This window comes from Drosophila guanche, unplaced genomic scaffold (genome assembly GCF_900245975.1).
Source record: "Drosophila guanche unplaced genomic scaffold, DGUA_6, whole genome shotgun sequence".
Classification (NCBI taxonomy): Eukaryota; Metazoa; Arthropoda; class Insecta; order Diptera; family Drosophilidae; genus Drosophila; species Drosophila guanche.
This window is the reverse complement of record NW_022995746.1, coordinates 2,782,112-2,801,284: the sequence shown is the minus strand read 5'-3', so window position 1 is coordinate 2,801,284 and position 19,173 is coordinate 2,782,112. Positions and strand designations below refer to the sequence as shown.

General features: G+C 44.0%; 2 protein-coding genes across 2 annotated transcripts; both read left to right on the top strand.

Annotated features, from left to right (window-relative positions):
• Window positions 1-3,343: 3,343 nt before the first annotated feature.
• Window positions 3,344-5,914, top strand: LOC117581910 (proline-rich extensin-like protein EPR1). The gene is made up of 3 exons (XM_034269379.1): window positions 3,344-3,518; window positions 3,738-3,958; window positions 5,241-5,914. The coding sequence occupies exons 1-3, from the start codon at window positions 3,501-3,503 to the stop codon at window positions 5,593-5,595; spliced, it is 594 nt and encodes a 197-aa protein (XP_034125270.1). The 5' UTR covers window positions 3,344-3,500; the 3' UTR covers window positions 5,596-5,914.
• Window positions 5,915-7,966: 2,052 nt separating this feature from the next.
• LOC117582170 (kinesin-like protein GA13060) lies at window positions 7,967-16,127 on the top strand. Its single transcript, XM_034269771.1, has 7 exons — window positions 7,967-8,187; window positions 9,963-10,401; window positions 11,344-11,650; window positions 12,179-12,394; window positions 13,273-13,872; window positions 13,994-15,062; window positions 15,160-16,127. The coding sequence occupies exons 2-7, from the start codon at window positions 10,066-10,068 to the stop codon at window positions 16,019-16,021; spliced, it is 3,390 nt and encodes a 1,129-aa protein (XP_034125662.1). The 5' UTR covers window positions 7,967-8,187; window positions 9,963-10,065; the 3' UTR covers window positions 16,022-16,127.
• The last annotated feature ends 3,046 nt before the right edge of the window (window positions 16,128-19,173 follow it).

Here is a 19,173-nt window from a genome sequence, read left to right as displayed (position 1 = left end):
TCACGTTCGTGGCTATTACTTACAACAATAAAGAAATCATTTTCAGTGCAGTCTCAACTAGATCTCTGCTCAAAGATTTATGTGCGTAAGACTATGGGGATCCATCCAAAGGGTCTTATGCAAGGCATCTTTCACATCTCTCTTGAAGATCTTTTTGTGGGAAAAAGATTCCCATCTAGCTCAATTTACTTTCACGTACTTTAAGTGCAACTCTTCACAAATTAAAGATTGAAAAGTGGCACCCACCATTCCAATCCCCAAACCGAACCAAGCCCCCATTCCCTGTCAATGCGAACCCATTAAGTACCTACTCGGGAGGCCAAGTGCCGTTCCGTTCCGAAATCATAATCATAATTGTTTTGCCTCTTTATGTAAATATAATATCATTTAAATGCTGCTCTCTGTTGGATTTTTGGTTGGTTTTGTTTTTGTTTTTCCAACTCTGTGTTACATAAAGTCCACACAGAAGAAAAGATACAATATAATAATTAGTATTTGCACCATGGAGAAAGCAGAAAGATGAATTTATGCCGCGACGCTTCGCTCGTTGATTATATGCCTCAGAATCGTTGTGGCATGGCAATGGCAGGCAGCAGCAGATTCATTAAAAATAGTGGCAAATTGTGCACGGGCCTATGATGTGCCATTTGTGGGATAACAATCGTTGGGGAAGTGCAAAAATGGAGTCAAGAATGAAGCTTTGGAGTGTAATCCTTTAATTCATGTTCGTTTTGCTTCGATTTTGCCACATGCCTGCCCATATCCATTAGATATTTGCATCTGCCTGCAGCAGCCACAAAATTTAAACACAAACATTAGACTTTGCCTGAGGATCCGCTGGTACTGCAACTGCAACTAAAACTGAAACTGCACCTGTTCCAGCTTGCTGCATTCAGCATAATTTACCCGCATGATGATTATGAAGATAATGATGTTGATTTTGAATGTGAAAGATGAGCGTTGAAATTAAGGAAATGCAATCTGTTGCAGGAGTCACCGGCACCGGCACCAGCACCAGCACCATCACCAGCACCAGCACCCACCGAAGATGAACAACAAAATCAACAAAAGTTGCCATTTAGCCAACGGCATTATAAATGATGCCATCGAGGAAAAGTGACAGTACAGTCTCTTGGGGGCTGACTGTTGCACTATCATTGGGGACTGTGGCTCCTCCGTTTGGCGCCGCTGGCCACACACTGATTATGCCATTTCATCAAATTCCGGCAGCAGCTTCGCTCCAGGAGTGGCGCCTCTCCCCCGAAACGAACTCAACTCAGAGGATCGGAAGCAGAGACGAATGCAAAATGCGGACTATGATTGCCATTTATAGATTATGCCCATAAATCTTTGCCCAATCCACGGCAAGGTAGAGGACAGAGGACACAGGAAGCTTGCAACATTTTCCTGCTAATCATAATTTGTACACCCCAAAAGGGGTGTCAATTATTTGCTACAACATGGAAAAAAAACAAATTTAAAGAAATTAAAATTCAAAATATTGCAAAGAAAAAACATTAAATGAAATGTTTGGGAGTTCGGGAGCCAGGGAGATGGAAGGTTGCAGATGGGGCAAATGCCCCAACAAACCCAACAAGAGCGTGAAGCTCATTATGATGGTTCGTGGCCAAGATGCGGACACCAATTACAAAAGCAACACAAGAGAATGATAGAGATTGATGGTCAAGACAAATGTGATACCCTGCTACTTCGTTTAATCAGCCAAGACATGGTTTTTCTTTTAACCTATTATATTGGTAAATAGGAGATAGAGTTGACATAGAGAGAAATGCTATACAAACTCCAGAGGCACTCATGTTTTCGATTGTTTTCACAGCACAAATATATCCCCCAAGCATCGCAAATCCAGGGTATAACTTCAAAACAGTGCAGCGCACTAGCAGTAACAGTAACAATAACAATAATAACAAACAGCACCCCATAACACAGAAAGAAGTTGAGTGAATAAGAAAAAAGACCAAAAAACAAAAGACTAAAAGAGCATGAAGAAATGAAATAAAACCAACACCAGACTCGAGTACCAATCCCCGAGACCCCAGCAATTCCCAATCTCCAGACGTCCATCTCTGTCGCAGTCGCAGTCGCAGTCCCAGTCCAGAGCACAGGCAGCCCCCTCCTCCTTGTCCCCTCCTTCTGTTCGACAAGCTTCAGATGAGAGTGAATCCACCACATCCACATTCATTGAAATTGAAAGTGAATCGTGCTACACGATCCGACACGATACGATACGATCCGATTCAACGCAAAAGCGTTCGTCCAGCGTCCAGCGTCCAACGTTGGTTACGAAGCAGCAAGAAAAACATTACGATTGGATCCTCTAAATGACCAAAAATAACTATGGATGTCTGCAATCTCCTATAAATAATACTGTAACAAGCAAAACAAAAGAGCTGCAAGTATTTTTTTTTGGCAGTAATTCGATGGGGAAACACGCTCAGCGGTAAATGTATGCTGGGAGATGTAGGATGCAGATGGAAAATATTCTACATTTTTGACTAGAAAATACTTTTTTCTATATAGGCAAGCATTTTCCACATAGGAAGCCAAAGCCAACTTTTCCGCAAGCAAAATTTACGAGGCTATGGTTGGAGAGGCTTTTGCATTAATTCCACATTTTGGTTGTGTTTTAATAAAAGAAAAGGATTACCCAAACAAACGCACTACAAATAAAATTGTAACTACAAATTTTACGAAATTCAGAATTAATTATTTTAATGTTTCTAAATGGTTTATTTTCTATGAGGTATTATTAAATATTATTTTTCTTTTGCTACTTTCCAAAAATGAAACCTCCTTTGTGTAGCTCTACTGATTAAATGAACCCCTTCCCTTTGGCAACTTAAATGATCTTGACCTCAACTAAAAAGAATCTAGGATTCGCCTTGAACTGCATTTGGAATACACAGAGCACCCTTTGTCGTGCCAAAAAAACAAACAGAAAGAAGGAGAAGAGGAGACGGCAAAAACCAAAAGCCAATGAAACGGTCAGCAGGCGTCGCTGCTTCCACTGCTGCAGTCGCAGTCGCAGTCGCAGCTAGGAGCGACAGAGGCAGCGCAACCAGAGATGACTCTCCAACTGTGTTGCTGCTGGAATTGCTTCATGGTTAAGCGGTGTGCTCTTTGCCAACAGAGACAGCAGCCAAAGCAGAAACAGCGGCAGCGACATTAACAGCGGCTAAAACTGCGTCGTCGTCGTGGTCTCGGTCGCGGCTGCCTCTGCCTCTGCCGCTGCCGTCGACTTTATTTTTACTTAATTTTTATTTCACGCGCTGCGCTGCTATAAAAGAAACTGCAACAATCGTTGTGGCATGCAGTAAGAGGTTCCGCGTCAAACCAACTCCAACACCGTCTAAGAGCTCCAACATTCAAAGATCCATCCTAAACGATCCAGTGACAAAATCCGCAACGCAACGCAACGCAACGAAACGAAACGAAACGAACCGAGAAACGGATATAAACTCAAACAAACTCCCTGTAAAATGCAGTCCAGTTGTGTGGTACGTTTGAATCCAGCATCGATCCTTAGTCGATTCGTGTGTCTGTGCATGTTCCTGATCCCTAACAGAATCCAACTTAGATCTGTGTGTGAAAATCATGTAATCAGAAGTGATTTCTGATGTTAAGCCTCCTCCGAGAGCTATCTGCTTCCATCAGATAACTTCTAGCTGAACCCAAAGCATTCATTCAGTGTTCTAATTTTGTTTTCCTCTCTGCAGCTAGTGATAGTCTTGGGCTTAGCCGCCTTGGTGGCGGCTCGTCCGGAGCCACCACGTGACTCGTACAGTGCCCCACCGTCGAGCAGCTACCAGCCGAGTGGACCCAGCGGCGGCTATGGAGCACCTGCGCCACAATACGGACCACCACAGCAGCCGCCAGTGGTGCATAAGCATGTGTACGTCCATGTGCCACCACCAGAGCCAGAGTACCAGGCACCCAGGTAAGAGATTAAATAATAGTTTAACAAGTTTCAGCTTCAAGGAGAAAGAACCTCAATTTGAAGCCCTTATATTTTAAGGATATTTACACCAATTTAAAAGAAGTTCACTCCTCCAAGTAGGTCCTAACTTTAGCCACTTTAAGTATGAAATTAATAGCCAGAAAAACAAAAACAAAAGATACATGGAAAGGGCAGATCTAAGCTCTTCTTTCTTTAACCAAGCTAGCCATATTTTTGGGCTAAAAAATCCCAGGAACTTTCTTCTTTTAAAGATCTTCGTAAAAAGTAAAAAACAGAATATGAACAGAAGAAAGTACCCCTCTTCCAAGATAAAAGCATTCAAGCAGATGTTTACCTTTAACTAGTTTTAAGTACAAAAATGTGTTAACAAATCATAGCAACAATCGCACACACTCTTTCTCCCACCCTTTCCATTTTACGTTTTCCTATATGCAAAAACCCTTCATTACTTATTGCGTGATGTGAAGGGAATGGGACACTCCAAACGATCTCGCTTTATTTGTGGTGTTCCACTTATCCACTGCCTGGAGGAGATTCACATTGTTATGGGCATATAATCCATGCCACTTATGGCGGATTCTCTCACAATTCATCGCCCACAATGTACCTTGCAAATCCCAACGATTATATTTGTGTTACAACAAGACAAATGTTGCGAAAACGGGGAGCATCTAATCATCTTAACCAGCGAGACTGCTTGTTGAAGATGTTGACACATATGCAACACGTTAAGGAATTCGAAGGGTATTTAGACAGTCGTTTAGGGTATGAGGAGTTCCCATTTTCAAGAAGGAAACTTTTTAATAGAGAGACTAAAAGGAAAGCTACAAAGTAAATCTCTCTGCAATTTTCTCTAGTCCTCTCTCTCTCTCTCTCTCTCTCTTTGGATTTCTCCAATTCAATTTTTGTGTCGTCTTTGGAGTTGAAAGCAATGTTAATTACCCCAAAAGGGGGAATGATATCACGGCGCAGACCGCCAAACCGTGACTAAGATTGTTACCTAAGCGGATCGTCTCTCTCCCTCTCTGTGTGGATTTTCCAAGTTAATTATCAGACAAGTCCCTCAATTACCATAGTACCAAAGGGAGTACCAGAGCACTGAAGACAGACCGCCTTATGTAAGCCCTAATTGTGACAGTCGTTGTCGTTATTATCATCTGATTACAGAAACAGCAGCTGCATCTTTTTAGGGGTCACCATTTATGGGCAACACACATTTGCATACTCGTCTCTCATGCTCCTTTCTCTTTGTTTATGTCAGGAAACCTCTGTACGTGCCACCACCACAGAAGCACTACAAGATTGTGTTCATCAAGGCGCCATCCGCGCCCGCACCCACTGCACCCATCATTCCGCAATATCCACAGAACGAGGAGAAGACACTGGTCTATGTTCTGGTGAAGAAGCCTGAGGAGCAGCCCGAGATCATTATCCCGACGCCGGCGCCCACACAGCCCAGCAAGCCGGAGGTGTACTTCATCCGCTACAAGACCCAGAAGGAGGAGACCGGACCCTATCCCAACAGTGTGGCGCCTCCAGCACCCGAGTACGGTGCCCCGGCTGGACCACCAGCACCATCCGCTCCCAGCAGCTCCTATGGCGCACCATCGCACTAAGTGGAACATTCAACATCCCGCACAAGCCGAATCTCAATCCCAGCTCATGGCAATCCCATTACACCGTATCTATAATATTTTTGCTCTGGAAATCTCGAGGAACTCTCGAGAATATAACGTGTGACAAAGTTTACTTACAAACAACGAAGGGACTCCCCCCATTCCATCATCTGTTCTCTTCCCCATTCTTGTTTGTTTCTTGTGTAATTTTTTACCTCTGAAGTTGTTTCTTAACACCTAGATCTGTATGAGAACGTTTCCCATCTAGGCTGTTTGTTTCAAAGTTTTTGTTTAGTCTTAAGTGTTTTAGGTCTTTAAGCAAAAAGAAAGATGCGTTATACACACACTCACACTCGATCACCACTGCGAACTAGCCTTAGTTATCGATAGCAATATCGATCAGTTACCGATACTTGATTTATCACAAATGCATTTCCCACTAGGCAAATTCGAACAACAAACGAGACAAGTTTCCAGACATTGCTGCTGCTGTTGTTTTGCACAAAAGACAGAAATCGACAAAAAATTACAACAAAAAAATGAATGAAACGATTAATAATGATACTCAAGTATGATATGTATATCTTAGAAAACGATAACATCAATGGCTAAATAAAAGTTTAACGAATTATCAGTATAAACAATAATTTTTGTAACTTATTTTTGGTCCCTGAAAGTTTTCTCTTTGTTATCCTAATATTTCCTTCAGCTACTTAATGCATTAGTTTCCATTAAAACTTCAATTTCAAAATGCAACGTTCCTGGCGCTGCCACCTCATTCAAAGCCCAAAGCCAGACCAACAGATGGAGCTTTTATGCAAGCTTTCAAACTGTAACAGCAGCCGTGCAATGCTTCAAAAACTGCTTATCTCCATTCACTTGGACTTTGTTTGCTTTGCTTTCTGATGCTGTTGTTATTTTGTTGCCTTTTGGCTTTTGGGCTTACATAAAATGTGATTTGTTTTATGCGGAAAAGCGCATTTCGTTTAGCTTCCGGAATTTGTATGTTAATTAGTGTATAATTGCCCATACATGACTCTTTTCCACCTGTAATTTTTTGTAGGAATTACTTTTGAAATCTATTAAACTTCATATTCTTTCCCTTTGTAGGTAGGCTTTACTTTTGCCAAAAAGGTTCGGTATGTACTCAAGTGCAAAATTCCTCTTTGGGTAATGTTATCTCTCATCGTTTTTATGGTCTGTCCATTATAATTGAGACGTTCGAAAGGACAGCTCCAACGGAACAGAAATAAAGGTAAGCCCTTGGACGCACTCCATTCCCACTCCAATCCACCCCACGTATGTATATGCTTGCATCCACATCCTTTTAAATACAATCAAACAAACACTAACATCCAGAAAACACACACACTCACTCGAAGAGCCTCCTTCACGGGCCTCCCAAAATGTAAGCGGACTTAAAAACACATCGTTTGCATTTGTGCCCACCTCTCCACCTATACTCCTCGCACAACACTCATCCATGCCAGGGCCCACACTCCATACTCCCCACTCCATCCCCCCATCCACCATCCTACATGCTGGCTGCCATGCAACATCACCAAGCGGCACTTAAGTGACGCTCCAGCAGCCATCATTCCAACAGCAACAACTATCATTGTGAGAGAGTGCACGTGTGAGAGTGTGCTTTCTAATTCTTTTTTCCTTCATTTTTGTTGTTGTTGTTCTGTGACGCTTCTTGTGGATGTCTACAATATAAACATCATTTGCGATGTTCCTTTTGTTTAAGCCCCGCTGATTTTGTTTACCTGAGCCTTAATGCTTCAAGCATTAAAAGAAGAAAGAGAAAAACACTCCCAAAGAGAAGGCTGAATTTACAGGTTGAGAGCGCAAAGCCGGAGAGCGGAAAAGAAAGGGCAAAAAGAGTGTGAAAGAAGCAAGAGCAAGAGCCGAAGAGCTTTCAAAATCAAAGAACAAACCTGATGAAATCAAAGAACAAACTCAAAAGAGCGTGAGAAATTCAGCGTGAAGCAAGGTCTATTATTAAAAGGTATTCCCAGATATTCAAGGGGAACATGATTTGTCTTCTTTTTTGTTTAAACATAGAATGCTAAAATGCATTAATTGATACGATAAAAATGTGTATGCTACACAATAGCAGATGAATGATTTAGGAAGATGGCACCGGTAATGAATCTTGTCTTGCCCTACCTCATATTGAAAGTACTTTCCAAAGTCCACCCTTGGCTGAGGCATTGCCAGCAAACACAACACTCTGCTAACGCTTGCTCTACTCCTTTCTCGCACGCGTGCGCAACCAAAAACAGAGAGAGCGCGCGCCCTAAAACGTGGGGCTCTTTGCATCAAAACTTCAGCCAACGCGTCTAACGGCAGTTGCCATTGTAATGCCAACGGAAACGACACGCGACTGGCGTCGTTCGCGTCGCGTGAATGAGTGGATGAACCAACAACAACAACATCAACAACAAATCGAAGCAAAAGTCGGAGAAGAGCTTGGATGTGTTGGATGCGTGTGTAGTACAGTGTAAATCATGTTTAAGCGAAACCGAATATCGCAAAAGCCAAAGATGAAATCAACAGCAACAAGAAATTGCCAGTCATAAAAAAAGGGTTTGTGTTTGTTATACCGTTAGCGTGAGTGAGCTGCCCGTTGTTTCTGTTTGTGTGTGTGTGTGTTGTGCCAAAGAGAGACTTCACCTCCCCTCCCACCCGCTGACTGACAGCCAACCCCCCCGCACCATTGTGCGTCGTCGGTCGCGCTGTACAATTAGAAGGCATTGCCAATCGATTTGTGTGAAAAGCCCAAAGCTAAAACTCAAAAGGTGGACAGTTCCAAAACAAAACGAAGTTAAGCCAAAAAGCGGCTACTGAAGGAAGGGGCAAAAAGGTAGAAGGAGCAAGAAGCAGGAGCAGCAGAAAGAGAGCAAACAAAAAAAGTCCTCGCAGAGGTTGTGGCAGGTGTAGTCTGAAAAATGAAGTTGAACCCAAACCCAAGTTGTTGCCTGTCATTCACGAAGGAAGGCAATACTACTCGTAGCACAGCCAGAGAATGGGAAATGGAAAAGGAGGAAGGAGGGAAGGAAAGGAATGGGGGCATAGGCCAGAGCAGGGAGTGGGGAAGGAGCAGGACTAGCTACAATGTCTATGGGGTAGGGACAATATTAATGAAAGACGTTGCAAAAATGTCACGTTCCCCACTCAAATTGAAATAATAATGAAGGCATTGAAGAAATGTCACGGCCCCCCCAGCAGAAGAACTGACAGGGCAGAGAGCAGGAGAAGATGACAGAAAGTCCAAAGGAATTTACATGGGAAAAACATATTTAAGTTGGATTACACGATAATGATAGCAAAAAGTATTCTTTGAAGATGGGAAAATCACACAGAAATGTTAAAGGAAAAAGATTCATTCTAAAAAAATTTAAATGAATATTTATAAAAATTAATTTTACAAATATTATAAGACTATTGTTAGACTATTGAACAAGTTCGATTAGTCCATGGATTACTTTGAAAAGGGAGAAAACATAGAATTGTTTGGGAGCAAAGTTTTAAGTATGTTTAAAACGGATCTTTACTTGGAAGAGTCTTGTGTAAAATTCATAGAGCTCTCAAAAGTGCTTCCTTCTGCCTTTTATAGAATGAAATTTCTCTTTTAAGTACCGGCTATAAAAATACAATTTGAAAAGAAAGACGACCCCAAAACCCCACACAAAAACAGTCCCCAAATAAATTAATTTACAAGAAAGTTTGTACAAATAAAGCTGAAACGCAACATTATAATGACATAAAATATGAGAAAAGATAACAGTCCGCCGGAGGACCCTTGAAGATGGCCAAGCGTATAATTTGCCTAATAAAAGCACATAAAAACCCTAAACAAATTCAACATAAATCTGGAGTTTATGCACAAGATGCTACAAGTGAATAAAACACAAGCTTAGAGGCACAACTAAGTGACAGTGACAGTGACAGTGTGGCCTGTGCCTGTGCCCAATGATAGTGGAAAGTGATGATAGTACAGTGAAGCATATGCCAAATAAACAGATGGCCCATAACCATAAAGAGAAAGTGTTATGACCATTACCAAGGCGTGAGGGAGACCCTTCTATTTGGGGGTTTATTTGGTTCAAATAACTTATGCCCATTGGCCCGTAGCCGAAATCGCAATTTATGACGGGACACAAAACTCTCGATGCTAGCTAAACTATTTAAAGAGCCATAAAATCTTTTGCCAAAGATATAAAGCAAACAAAATGTGTGTGTAGAAATTGAGGATTGCCTTGCGAGATCCCTGTCGTAAAAACGGAAACTCTGGGGATGTGGCGTCCAATCATTTGGGATTCTTATTAACTCCCAATTTTATTCCGCTCCAAATCCAAAAGGAAACCAAAGTGCTTCCAGCCATAAACTTCCACAACTGTGGCATCCACAAACCAAGGACGAACAGGAGCAGCAGCAGCAGTAGCTGTAGCAGCAGCACCAGCCATGGCCTCTAGCATCTCCCGGAACGGCGGCTTCTGCGGTGCACTGCAACGCGCACCACCGCCCATGCCGCCGGGTCTAGCGCGACGACTTAGCAGCCGCGAATGCTACGGCGTGGGGAAAGTGAAGGTTATGCTGCGCGTCTCCGACAGAGCGCCGGACAAGGACTCCAACGGAGAGCCCGAATTTATGGCGCTGGACAAGAAGAAGCGCCAGGTGACGCTCACCGATCCCCGTAATGTGTGTCCGCCCCCGCAGGCTGCACAGGAGCGAGGACCCATGGTGGCCGCACCCAAAATGTTTGCATTCGATAATCTCTTCACCGCAGAGGATAAACAGGTGAGTGTTAGAACGGCAGGCACGGTGGTTAGAACTTTTAGAAATATATTGAGAAACTTTTCTAAGTGTGATGGAATAGTTTATGTTTTGGTTTAAGTTCCTAAATATCGCATAAATTGTTTTGTTTGAGAATAGTTGCACCACGAGCAAAGCAAAACGGAGAAAGGCTACCCACAAAATATAATAAATTGTTCAAAAGATTTTCAATAATCAAAAGAAATATTTTGAGATTAGTTTCCGTTGAGAGTTAGCGCTGAGAATCTTGGCAATGGACCGACCGAACTCCTACGGAAAGATCTGTTCAGATTCTAAGTAACAGAAAATAAAGTTCTCGTTACTGTCGAGGAATGAAAACATTTTAAATACACAAATTTATTGGGATAATATAAATTCTCAAATAATACGTAACCAGAAAATAAATCCTTCGATTTTACTCACATTGAAATTCCACATGAGGTCATTTCCATATCTGTGAATCAAAAAGAAAGAGCTTTAGACATAGAAAATAGTTTAAAATAGTAGAACAGCAAATTTCTAAAGTTGAATGGGAAAAGTTTCCAGAGAGGTTCATGAATAATGGCATTCCCACCCAAAAGCAGTCCCAAATATTGCTAGAAACATTGCAGTATAACGATTCATAGCATCCATTATTTCCTCAAACCCAACATCCATTCATGAGGTTTATGACCCGTGAAGTGTCATCACTCATCAGACGATCCCTCAAACTACAACTAATATCCCAATCAAATCGAATTAAAAGATATAATCTACCCCACCCGAAATGTACGAGTTGTAGTTATAATCAGCAATCGAATAATCGAATTAACCCTCAATCAGACCCCACATTAGGGGTAGAACGAGCCCCTTCCCCCAATCCATTCCATTCCATTCCATTCTTTACTCTCTAAACCCCACTTTCCCCTTACTCTACAACCATTTCAGTCGGATGTGTGTGCATCGGCCCTCAGCGAAGTAATTCCCGCGGTACTGGAGGGTTCCGATGGCTGCCTGCTGGCCATGGGCTACCCCTCCACTGGACAGCAGCACACGGTGCTGGGTGGCGATGTGGCAAGTGGGGCGGCATTTTCTCTGGGCGCCGCCCCCTGTGCCATTGCCTGGCTCTACAAGGGCATACAGGAGCGGCGGCAGAAGAGCGGCGCTCGATTCTCAGTGCGCGTTAGCGCTGTGGGCGTCAGTGCCACCAAACCGGATGCACTCTCCACGGATTTGCTCATCTCGCATGCGGCTGGTAAGCAGATGGATGGGGCACAAGGGGGCACCGACAGAGATAGTGGCTGTCGGGGCGTGGGGGTACTCAGTTCTCATGCCACCTGTTTGCTGCCACCAGCCTTTGGTGGGTTGGGGGGGCACAATGAATGGACATTGAGGGGGCGTGTTGTAATGTTGCCCCTGGGCCATGGCGAATGGCGAATGGCGATGATGATGATGACTGGGGTCGGGTCGTACCCGTCGTAACTGGCACAATTTGAATAAACTTAACCTGTGAACGAACCAGTGTTCCTCATGCCCCAAGCCTCACCCACTTACCTCCCATTACCTCCAACTCCAACTCCACCTCCTGCCTCTCCTCCTGTTGCCTGGTTCTCAGTCGTCCCCTGGCAGTGCTCATAGAATGTGGCGTTTATTCCAACATAAAAACCTAATGTCCTTTTCATTCACTCCCCACCACATCTACGTCTCGGTCTTTGTCTTACTCTGGACTCCATCGCAAAACTCCTGCTACTCGGCTGCTCCTGCTCCTCTGGCTACTACACAGAATCTGACGACTCCCCGGGGATTTATTTGCGTGACGACTTCCTTGGCGGTCCAACGGAACTACGTGCACCCACCGCGGAGCGTGCGGCGCTTTTCCTCGACTCTGCTCTGGCCGGACGCTTAAAAAGTTCCGGTTCTACTTCCACGGCCCCCTTGGAGTCCGCCCTCATCTTTACGCTGCATGTCTACCAGTACAGCTTGTCCCGCAAGGGGGGTGGTAAGTGTCTACCTTATTGTTTCACATCACCAAATACCCTTACCCTTACCCTTACCCTTGCCGAGAGTATTTATGAATTCTAAAAGATGAATTAACCAATTTCGAACTGTAAGAATATTCTTTCAATCTAAACCAAATCTTCGAAAATAATCAGGGACCGCAAATAAGAATTTTGAATGATAATTTAAAGTAAATAAATAAATGTGAAGGGAATCTGTCACAGCAACATGAATGATACGGAAAAGTTATATTTTATATTTAAATTTTTAAAATAACAAATAACAGTTTTTTATGATGTTTTTAATAAATATAAAAACAATTACTTTTGATTTTTATATTCAAAGTTGTAAATAAGAGTTATTCCGTGACTTTTATTTCAAAAAAAACAACAACAATTAATTTTTAAAAAGAATATAAAGAAATCATTTACAACTCTTGTTTCTATTTCAAAAATAAAACATTTAAAAATAACTCATTATAAAAAACAAAAGCAAAAAAATGTTTAGTCAAATATTCAGAAATTCTAAATCAGCGACCGGCAAGGGTATTCAAAGTTTCGGTCACCGAATGTCGGACATTTTTATTGTAGCCCTTTGTGGGTTGTGGGTTGGAGGTTGCTGTGTTGCAGGATTGTGCTGGAGTGGTGAAGTGGTGGCTGCCACACTCAATTCTTGTTGCTGTTGTTGCTGCTGTTGCCACTCAAGTGGCCCGCTAAATGCTTGACTGGCACTAGACGGGGAGGCAACAGCACCATTAAAGTGTCGCATTTCCTACTCCAACACGAACTCCTTGGCACTCCAATCCCAATCCCAATCCCACACCCACACCCACACCCCACTGAGTCCCAATTCCCGTCTTTATTTTTTTGTGATTTACAGTGGCTGGCGGTCGGAGCCGTTTACATATCATCGACTTGGGCGGCTGTGCCAATCGCAGCGGGGGCTTACCCCTGTCGGGCATCGGCAACATACTGCTGGCCATATTATCGGGTCAGAGGCATCCGCCGCACAAGGACCACCCACTGACGCCACTGCTCAAGGACTGCCTGGCGCCCATCACCTGCCACGTGGCGATTGTGGCCCATGTCCTGCACGACCAGAGCTACCAGGATGCCCTCTCCACCATCCAGATTGCCTCGCGCATCCATCGCCTGCGACGCCGCAAGCACCGCGTGCCCATGCCCCTGGCCGTGGGCCTCGCCCAAGGCCTCAGCGGCGGCTCCTCAGCTGGCTCTGGTGCGGATCCTTCCAGCTCTGAAATCTCCGCCGATACGGTCATCTATATGGGACCCAATGACGATGCCACCGACGGGGAACATCCGCCTGTGTATCTGCCATCGCTCAGTGCAGGCGACAATCGCGCCATAATGAGCAAGGCCCTCAAGGGCAGTGGCCTGGAGAAGCCGCCAACGCAGATGAAGGCGGGTCTGTCCAGTCCCATGATGATGAAGAAGGCAATGGCAGCAGCCGGGGATAAGGGTAAGCATCGAAAATATAAACCCAACGACGATAAAACTCTCTCCCATAATGAGAATTTCCAAGAGCTCTTCTAGTCTTCGATTTGTAATATTTTTTTCACATTTTTCTTCCTTTCTTGTAGTCAAAAAGCTGCCCGGAAATAGTCCCATGGGCAGCCTGAAACGTCAGGCAGGTGCAGGAGCTTGCTCCTCGCCTTTGGTGCCGCACGAGCAGCCGCAACTTGCACATGGATCGCCAATACCCATACCCAGACATATGGTGTCCAAGGGCTCCAATGTGCCATCGCCCAAGGGCTCTCCTCTACGCAGAGCGCATGCTGGAGCACATCCAGGCGCAGCCTTGGAACAACTTGAAGCTGGCATGAGAAAGATTACGGAGGAGCAGTGGATCGATGGACCACGTGTATCCAGAGCCAAGGTGGCGGAGGCGCGGCATCTGATGCGCGAAGTGAATCACGTAAAGCAGTGCGAAACGTGGGTGGATGGACCCAAATCTCTGTCCTGTCGATCCCTTACAGCGGGAAATCTGCCGGCAACTGGTGCCCAAACGCAGGGCTATGGCTTCATGGACTCGCACAAAAAGACCATGATCCGGCAGTGGGTGGAGACGCAAACGTCGCAGGTCTTCCAGTGTCCAGCCACGGCATCGGCAAGCAATTCCCCCACGGCGCTGCATTGGAAGCTCTCGCAGCTGAAGCAGAAATCCCTGGACCTACCCGATAGACCCGCATTCCTTCCCGAACAATCGTTGGATCTGCCACAGCAGTGCCACGAGAGTTTGCCCCAGGACATGGCGCTGCCGCCGGATGGCGATGAGGATCAGGATAGCGGTCCCTCGGAGGTGCCACCCGCTCTGCCGCTGTTCGACGATCCATTGGGCTCCAGGGACATCTCGCACGACAGCCTGCATCGCATGCTCTCGCGACACGTGTCAAGGGAACAGCTGCACGAAGCTGATAGTCGCGCTTCCTCCTCGCATCATCATCAGCAACATCATCGTCCCTCCTCACAGCGCAGCATCGATTGTGGTCTGCAGGTGACAGAGGAGGAGATTGCACGCACCATGGCCATGAGGGAACATGAGCATTCAATGCATCCACTTTCGGCTCTGAGCCACTGCGATAATCTCTCCTTTGTGTCCAGCTTCAATATGGCTTGTGAGTCGTTCAGCGAGTGCGGCGAGAGAGCAAGGTAAGTCGAAAACTCAGTCACTTATCCTTCAAGCATCCCTTTTTGCCTCCACAAAACTGTTTCCCCTCCTTTATGCTCCCATTTCTCCTCCCTCCAGACATCAGTTCGATCAACTGGCACGCCTCCACGAGATCTTCACCTCCCAACTGGCCATGGCCGAGGTCACGCCCTCCGCCGCGCTCTTCCGCACGGACGTGAGCAGCGTGTTCAGCGAGCCCGTGTTCCGCTTCAATGTGGGTCAGAGCAGCGTCTGCAGCGAGCCCGCCTACCGCCTGACACCGAGTCCGCCCAAGCAGCCGTCGCACAGCCCCAGCCAGGGATCGCTGCCGAGTCTGAATGGCATCATGGAGATTGCGGGCATGGACGACTACGCCTTGCTGCGCCAGCCGGACGGCGCCTCCGATCCGAGTCTGCCCAAAAGCGAGAAACGTTTCGCCCCGCAGCACGATGACATCTGCGAGCTGGACGAGAAGGCCATGGCTGCGGCGGTGGGTAAACGAAACTCCTTGGAGGATGCCCAGCATAAGCTCAATGAGATTACGAATATCCTGCCGCTGGCGGCACAGTCGAGGCTGCCACTGCTGCCGCTGAACACCAGCTCCGAGGCGTACGACAGCGGCCATGATTCCAACTCCACGCCGCGGACATCGAAGCACTCGGGCATCTCGCGGCGGGCGGAGAGCGGCTACCACAGTGTGGCCACAGTGCGGGACTCGGACGAGAGCAGCTTCGCCTCGGGCATGTCCAAGGGACAGCGACATCGCATCACCATATCAGGCGGGGGAGTAACAGCTGCTGGAGGAGGCGCCTGCACGGGTAACTATCAGCGGCATGTCCATGGTGGCGGCCACAAGAAGCATCGGCATCGCCATGAGGGCAACAAGGGCCTCTGCAACTGGCTGCTCACACCCTTCTCCTGCACATATCCAGAGACTGAGGGTGAAATCAGTGATTTCTAGGAAGCAGAGCAGCAGCAGCAGCAACAGGAGAATGAGGACCAGTCCAATCACCCACCAAAAGGAAACCAGAGCTAAGTCCAGCATTCAAATGGCCAAAAAAAAAACACACACAACAAAAATAAGCAAAGAACAATATCATAAACATTTAGGACAAGTGGAAAAGTAGGAGGAAGAGACACAGACCTTTGGTGGATCTTTTGATAGCGACTGATTAAATTTTACTAGGCGACGGCTGCCACACAAGACAAGGAAAAATGCAAAATAAAAGTAAACACACACAATTTTTAAGTAATCTAATAACTAACCCAAGCAACTACCTTAACTATAATATTAAAAGGATAAATAACATAACTACAGTGCGTGACGCAGCTATAAGTCAGCAGCGAACACTCGGTGAGTTTCCATGCTGGCTGGGAGTCCATCAGTTTGCAAATTTTTCATACACAATTCCCTTGCAAGAGCCTCAAATTAGTACTAATCATATCATAGGGGATGAATCTTAAATTGGCCCTAAAACTTAGGGAAAAATATTATGAAAAACTCAGCCTCAGTTCAAATCTATCAAAATCGGTTCTTAAAATCAATTTAAAAGAAAATCTTATCAATTTATAATGTTTTTAGGCAGGAAGTTTCCATATCTGAAAATGTTTTCATAACATAGAAAAATATTCTTTATAAAAATTTATTTATTTTCGGACTTTTATTTATCTTGAGAATATATTTTTCCGAATGTTATTTTTTTAAGATATTTAAATCTTACAGCCATGAAAGTCTTCCATTTCATCACTTCTAAAATCATCAGCTGACTTATAGTTTCGCAACGCGCTGTATATGCTTTATAAACCAATCGAATCAATCACTCAAATCACTCAAATCACTCGACACACTCGACTCATTCACTCACTAAATACACGCATAAGTTCAAACGGGGCTTTAAAAAGTATCTTTTAAGTTGCCAGCTAGCAAAATTGGGGTACGACGCAAATACTTGGGCATATGAAACAGAATACAACAAATTGTATGGAGTATCCCAAGCCAAGAGTAACCCAAAACTGTATCTATAAAAAAGGTACATCAAATATATAAATACATCTACATAATCAGGCTACAATCACTATGACTTTACAATGCAGAGATACATCTATATACATACAACATCTACAATATATATATATACATACACGATATATCATATATAGCTATTTATTGTTTTAGTTTTGGGTTATCAGATATCGCATAAGTATTGCTAAATGTTGAATGTTTGCTTATTCAAACGATTTATTGCCAATTATAAGTTACACAAAATGTTTAAATTAATTGTTAGTTAGCTAAAGTTATACACAAACAACTACTTAAACCAAAACCAAACCAAAACCCAAAAACCAAAAACAAAGACAAGAACACACACTGACTATAAGGTGGTAAGGAGAGGAAAGGTTTTTGCGAAAAGTAGACAAATGTTAAACATACAATTTTGTTGCCATTTTTGCCTAAATAAACTATGTTACAAAACGAACGAAAAGAAAGAAAAAAAACAATGAGAAAATTCAACAAAAAATAAATCAATATATATTATATAGTATATATTTATCAGAGATATAGATATTGTATAAGCGATTTGGATGGATGGATTTTAAGGCATATTCTATAAATTACACAACATTATGCATATTATTATAATATTTATAAATGTATGCGTAAAAAGCGCCTCAAGGTATGCAGCACCTACGGGAATATATATAGCTAAATTCTTCATTTTTGTGTGGATCATCCAAGAAGCATTTAAGTCATCATTCACAGCCACACAACATCGTACATCCAAGGACAAAAATGTCCAACACTAATTATATTGCATTATCCATTATCCATACAATTATTATTCCACTTATCGAGCGTACATAATTAATCACTGACAAATCCTCAGCCCCAACCCTAACAAAACATAACTCTACCCACTCGCTATGCTTTCAAATTTCATACGATATAATCACCTAAAACCCCTAAAACACACACACACACACACACACACACACACACATGAAACCTATCTACCTTCTTTCCAAAACCCAAATTGCAATTTGCAGCCTGCACACACACACACACACATTCAACATGCAACATGCAACATGCAACATATATAGAAATATGATGGAGTCGTCGACTTCGGCGCTGAATACAGACTAATTATTTTTTATAATATAAACAAATTGACAGCTGGTTTTATTGCTAACACTGGGAGGGTGGCTGCCACACGAATGGGTATGGGTATGGGGGATGCTACATGTGGCACGGCATGGCATGGTTATTTTTGTGCCTCAGTTGGGCAAATGAAGTTGACGTTTTATAGATAGAGACATGTGCGATACACAGAGAGAGAGAGAGAGAGAGAGAAGGAGAACTGCCAAACTGCGGAGTCGTAGAACTGAAGCATGGAGCGTGCTGTGGCACAAACATCACCCCCGACCACTCTCTGCAACAACAGATGATGGGAACGTGCGCTGAAGGGGGAAATGTCGAACAATAAAACACGAAAAGGAGAACATTGCTCTACAAAGTCGTAAAATGTATACCCTAAATAGGTACAGGGAATGCGAATGGAATGCAATTTTGGAGCAAGTATTGGGAGTATTTATATTGGCCACAAAACAGAATAGTAAGGGACTGTAAAGTATGCCTATAAATCTAAATAAAGCTGCGTTATATCGCTGATAAAACTGTAGAGAATATAATTGAAATTGCGTATGCTGGACATGAAACCAAACACAATGATGCTAAGCCACACTGGGAGAGATATGAAGAGGCTTTAAATAAATATGATAAATATTGAATATGCTGCTAAGCCACACTGGGAGAGATGTGCAGGGCCCGTAATGAATGGAAATGGAAGTAAACAGATTGAAATTCAAATGGAAAGATTATTATTCAAAGATAAAGACCAGCTGAAGTTTTATCAAGCAGCATCCAAACGTAATCCAAAATTCCACAGACCCTTTCTCGCCGTAGTGTACAAGCAATAAAATGTGTTGGCACCTTCTGGCAAATGCCGCGCGCTCTACAATGCGAAAAAGTCGTATGAGTAAAGTTCTATCGTCGACCTCCCCCCGACAGCCCCCAGCACATCCTTCACTTTTGCCCATCACCTACTAGAACCC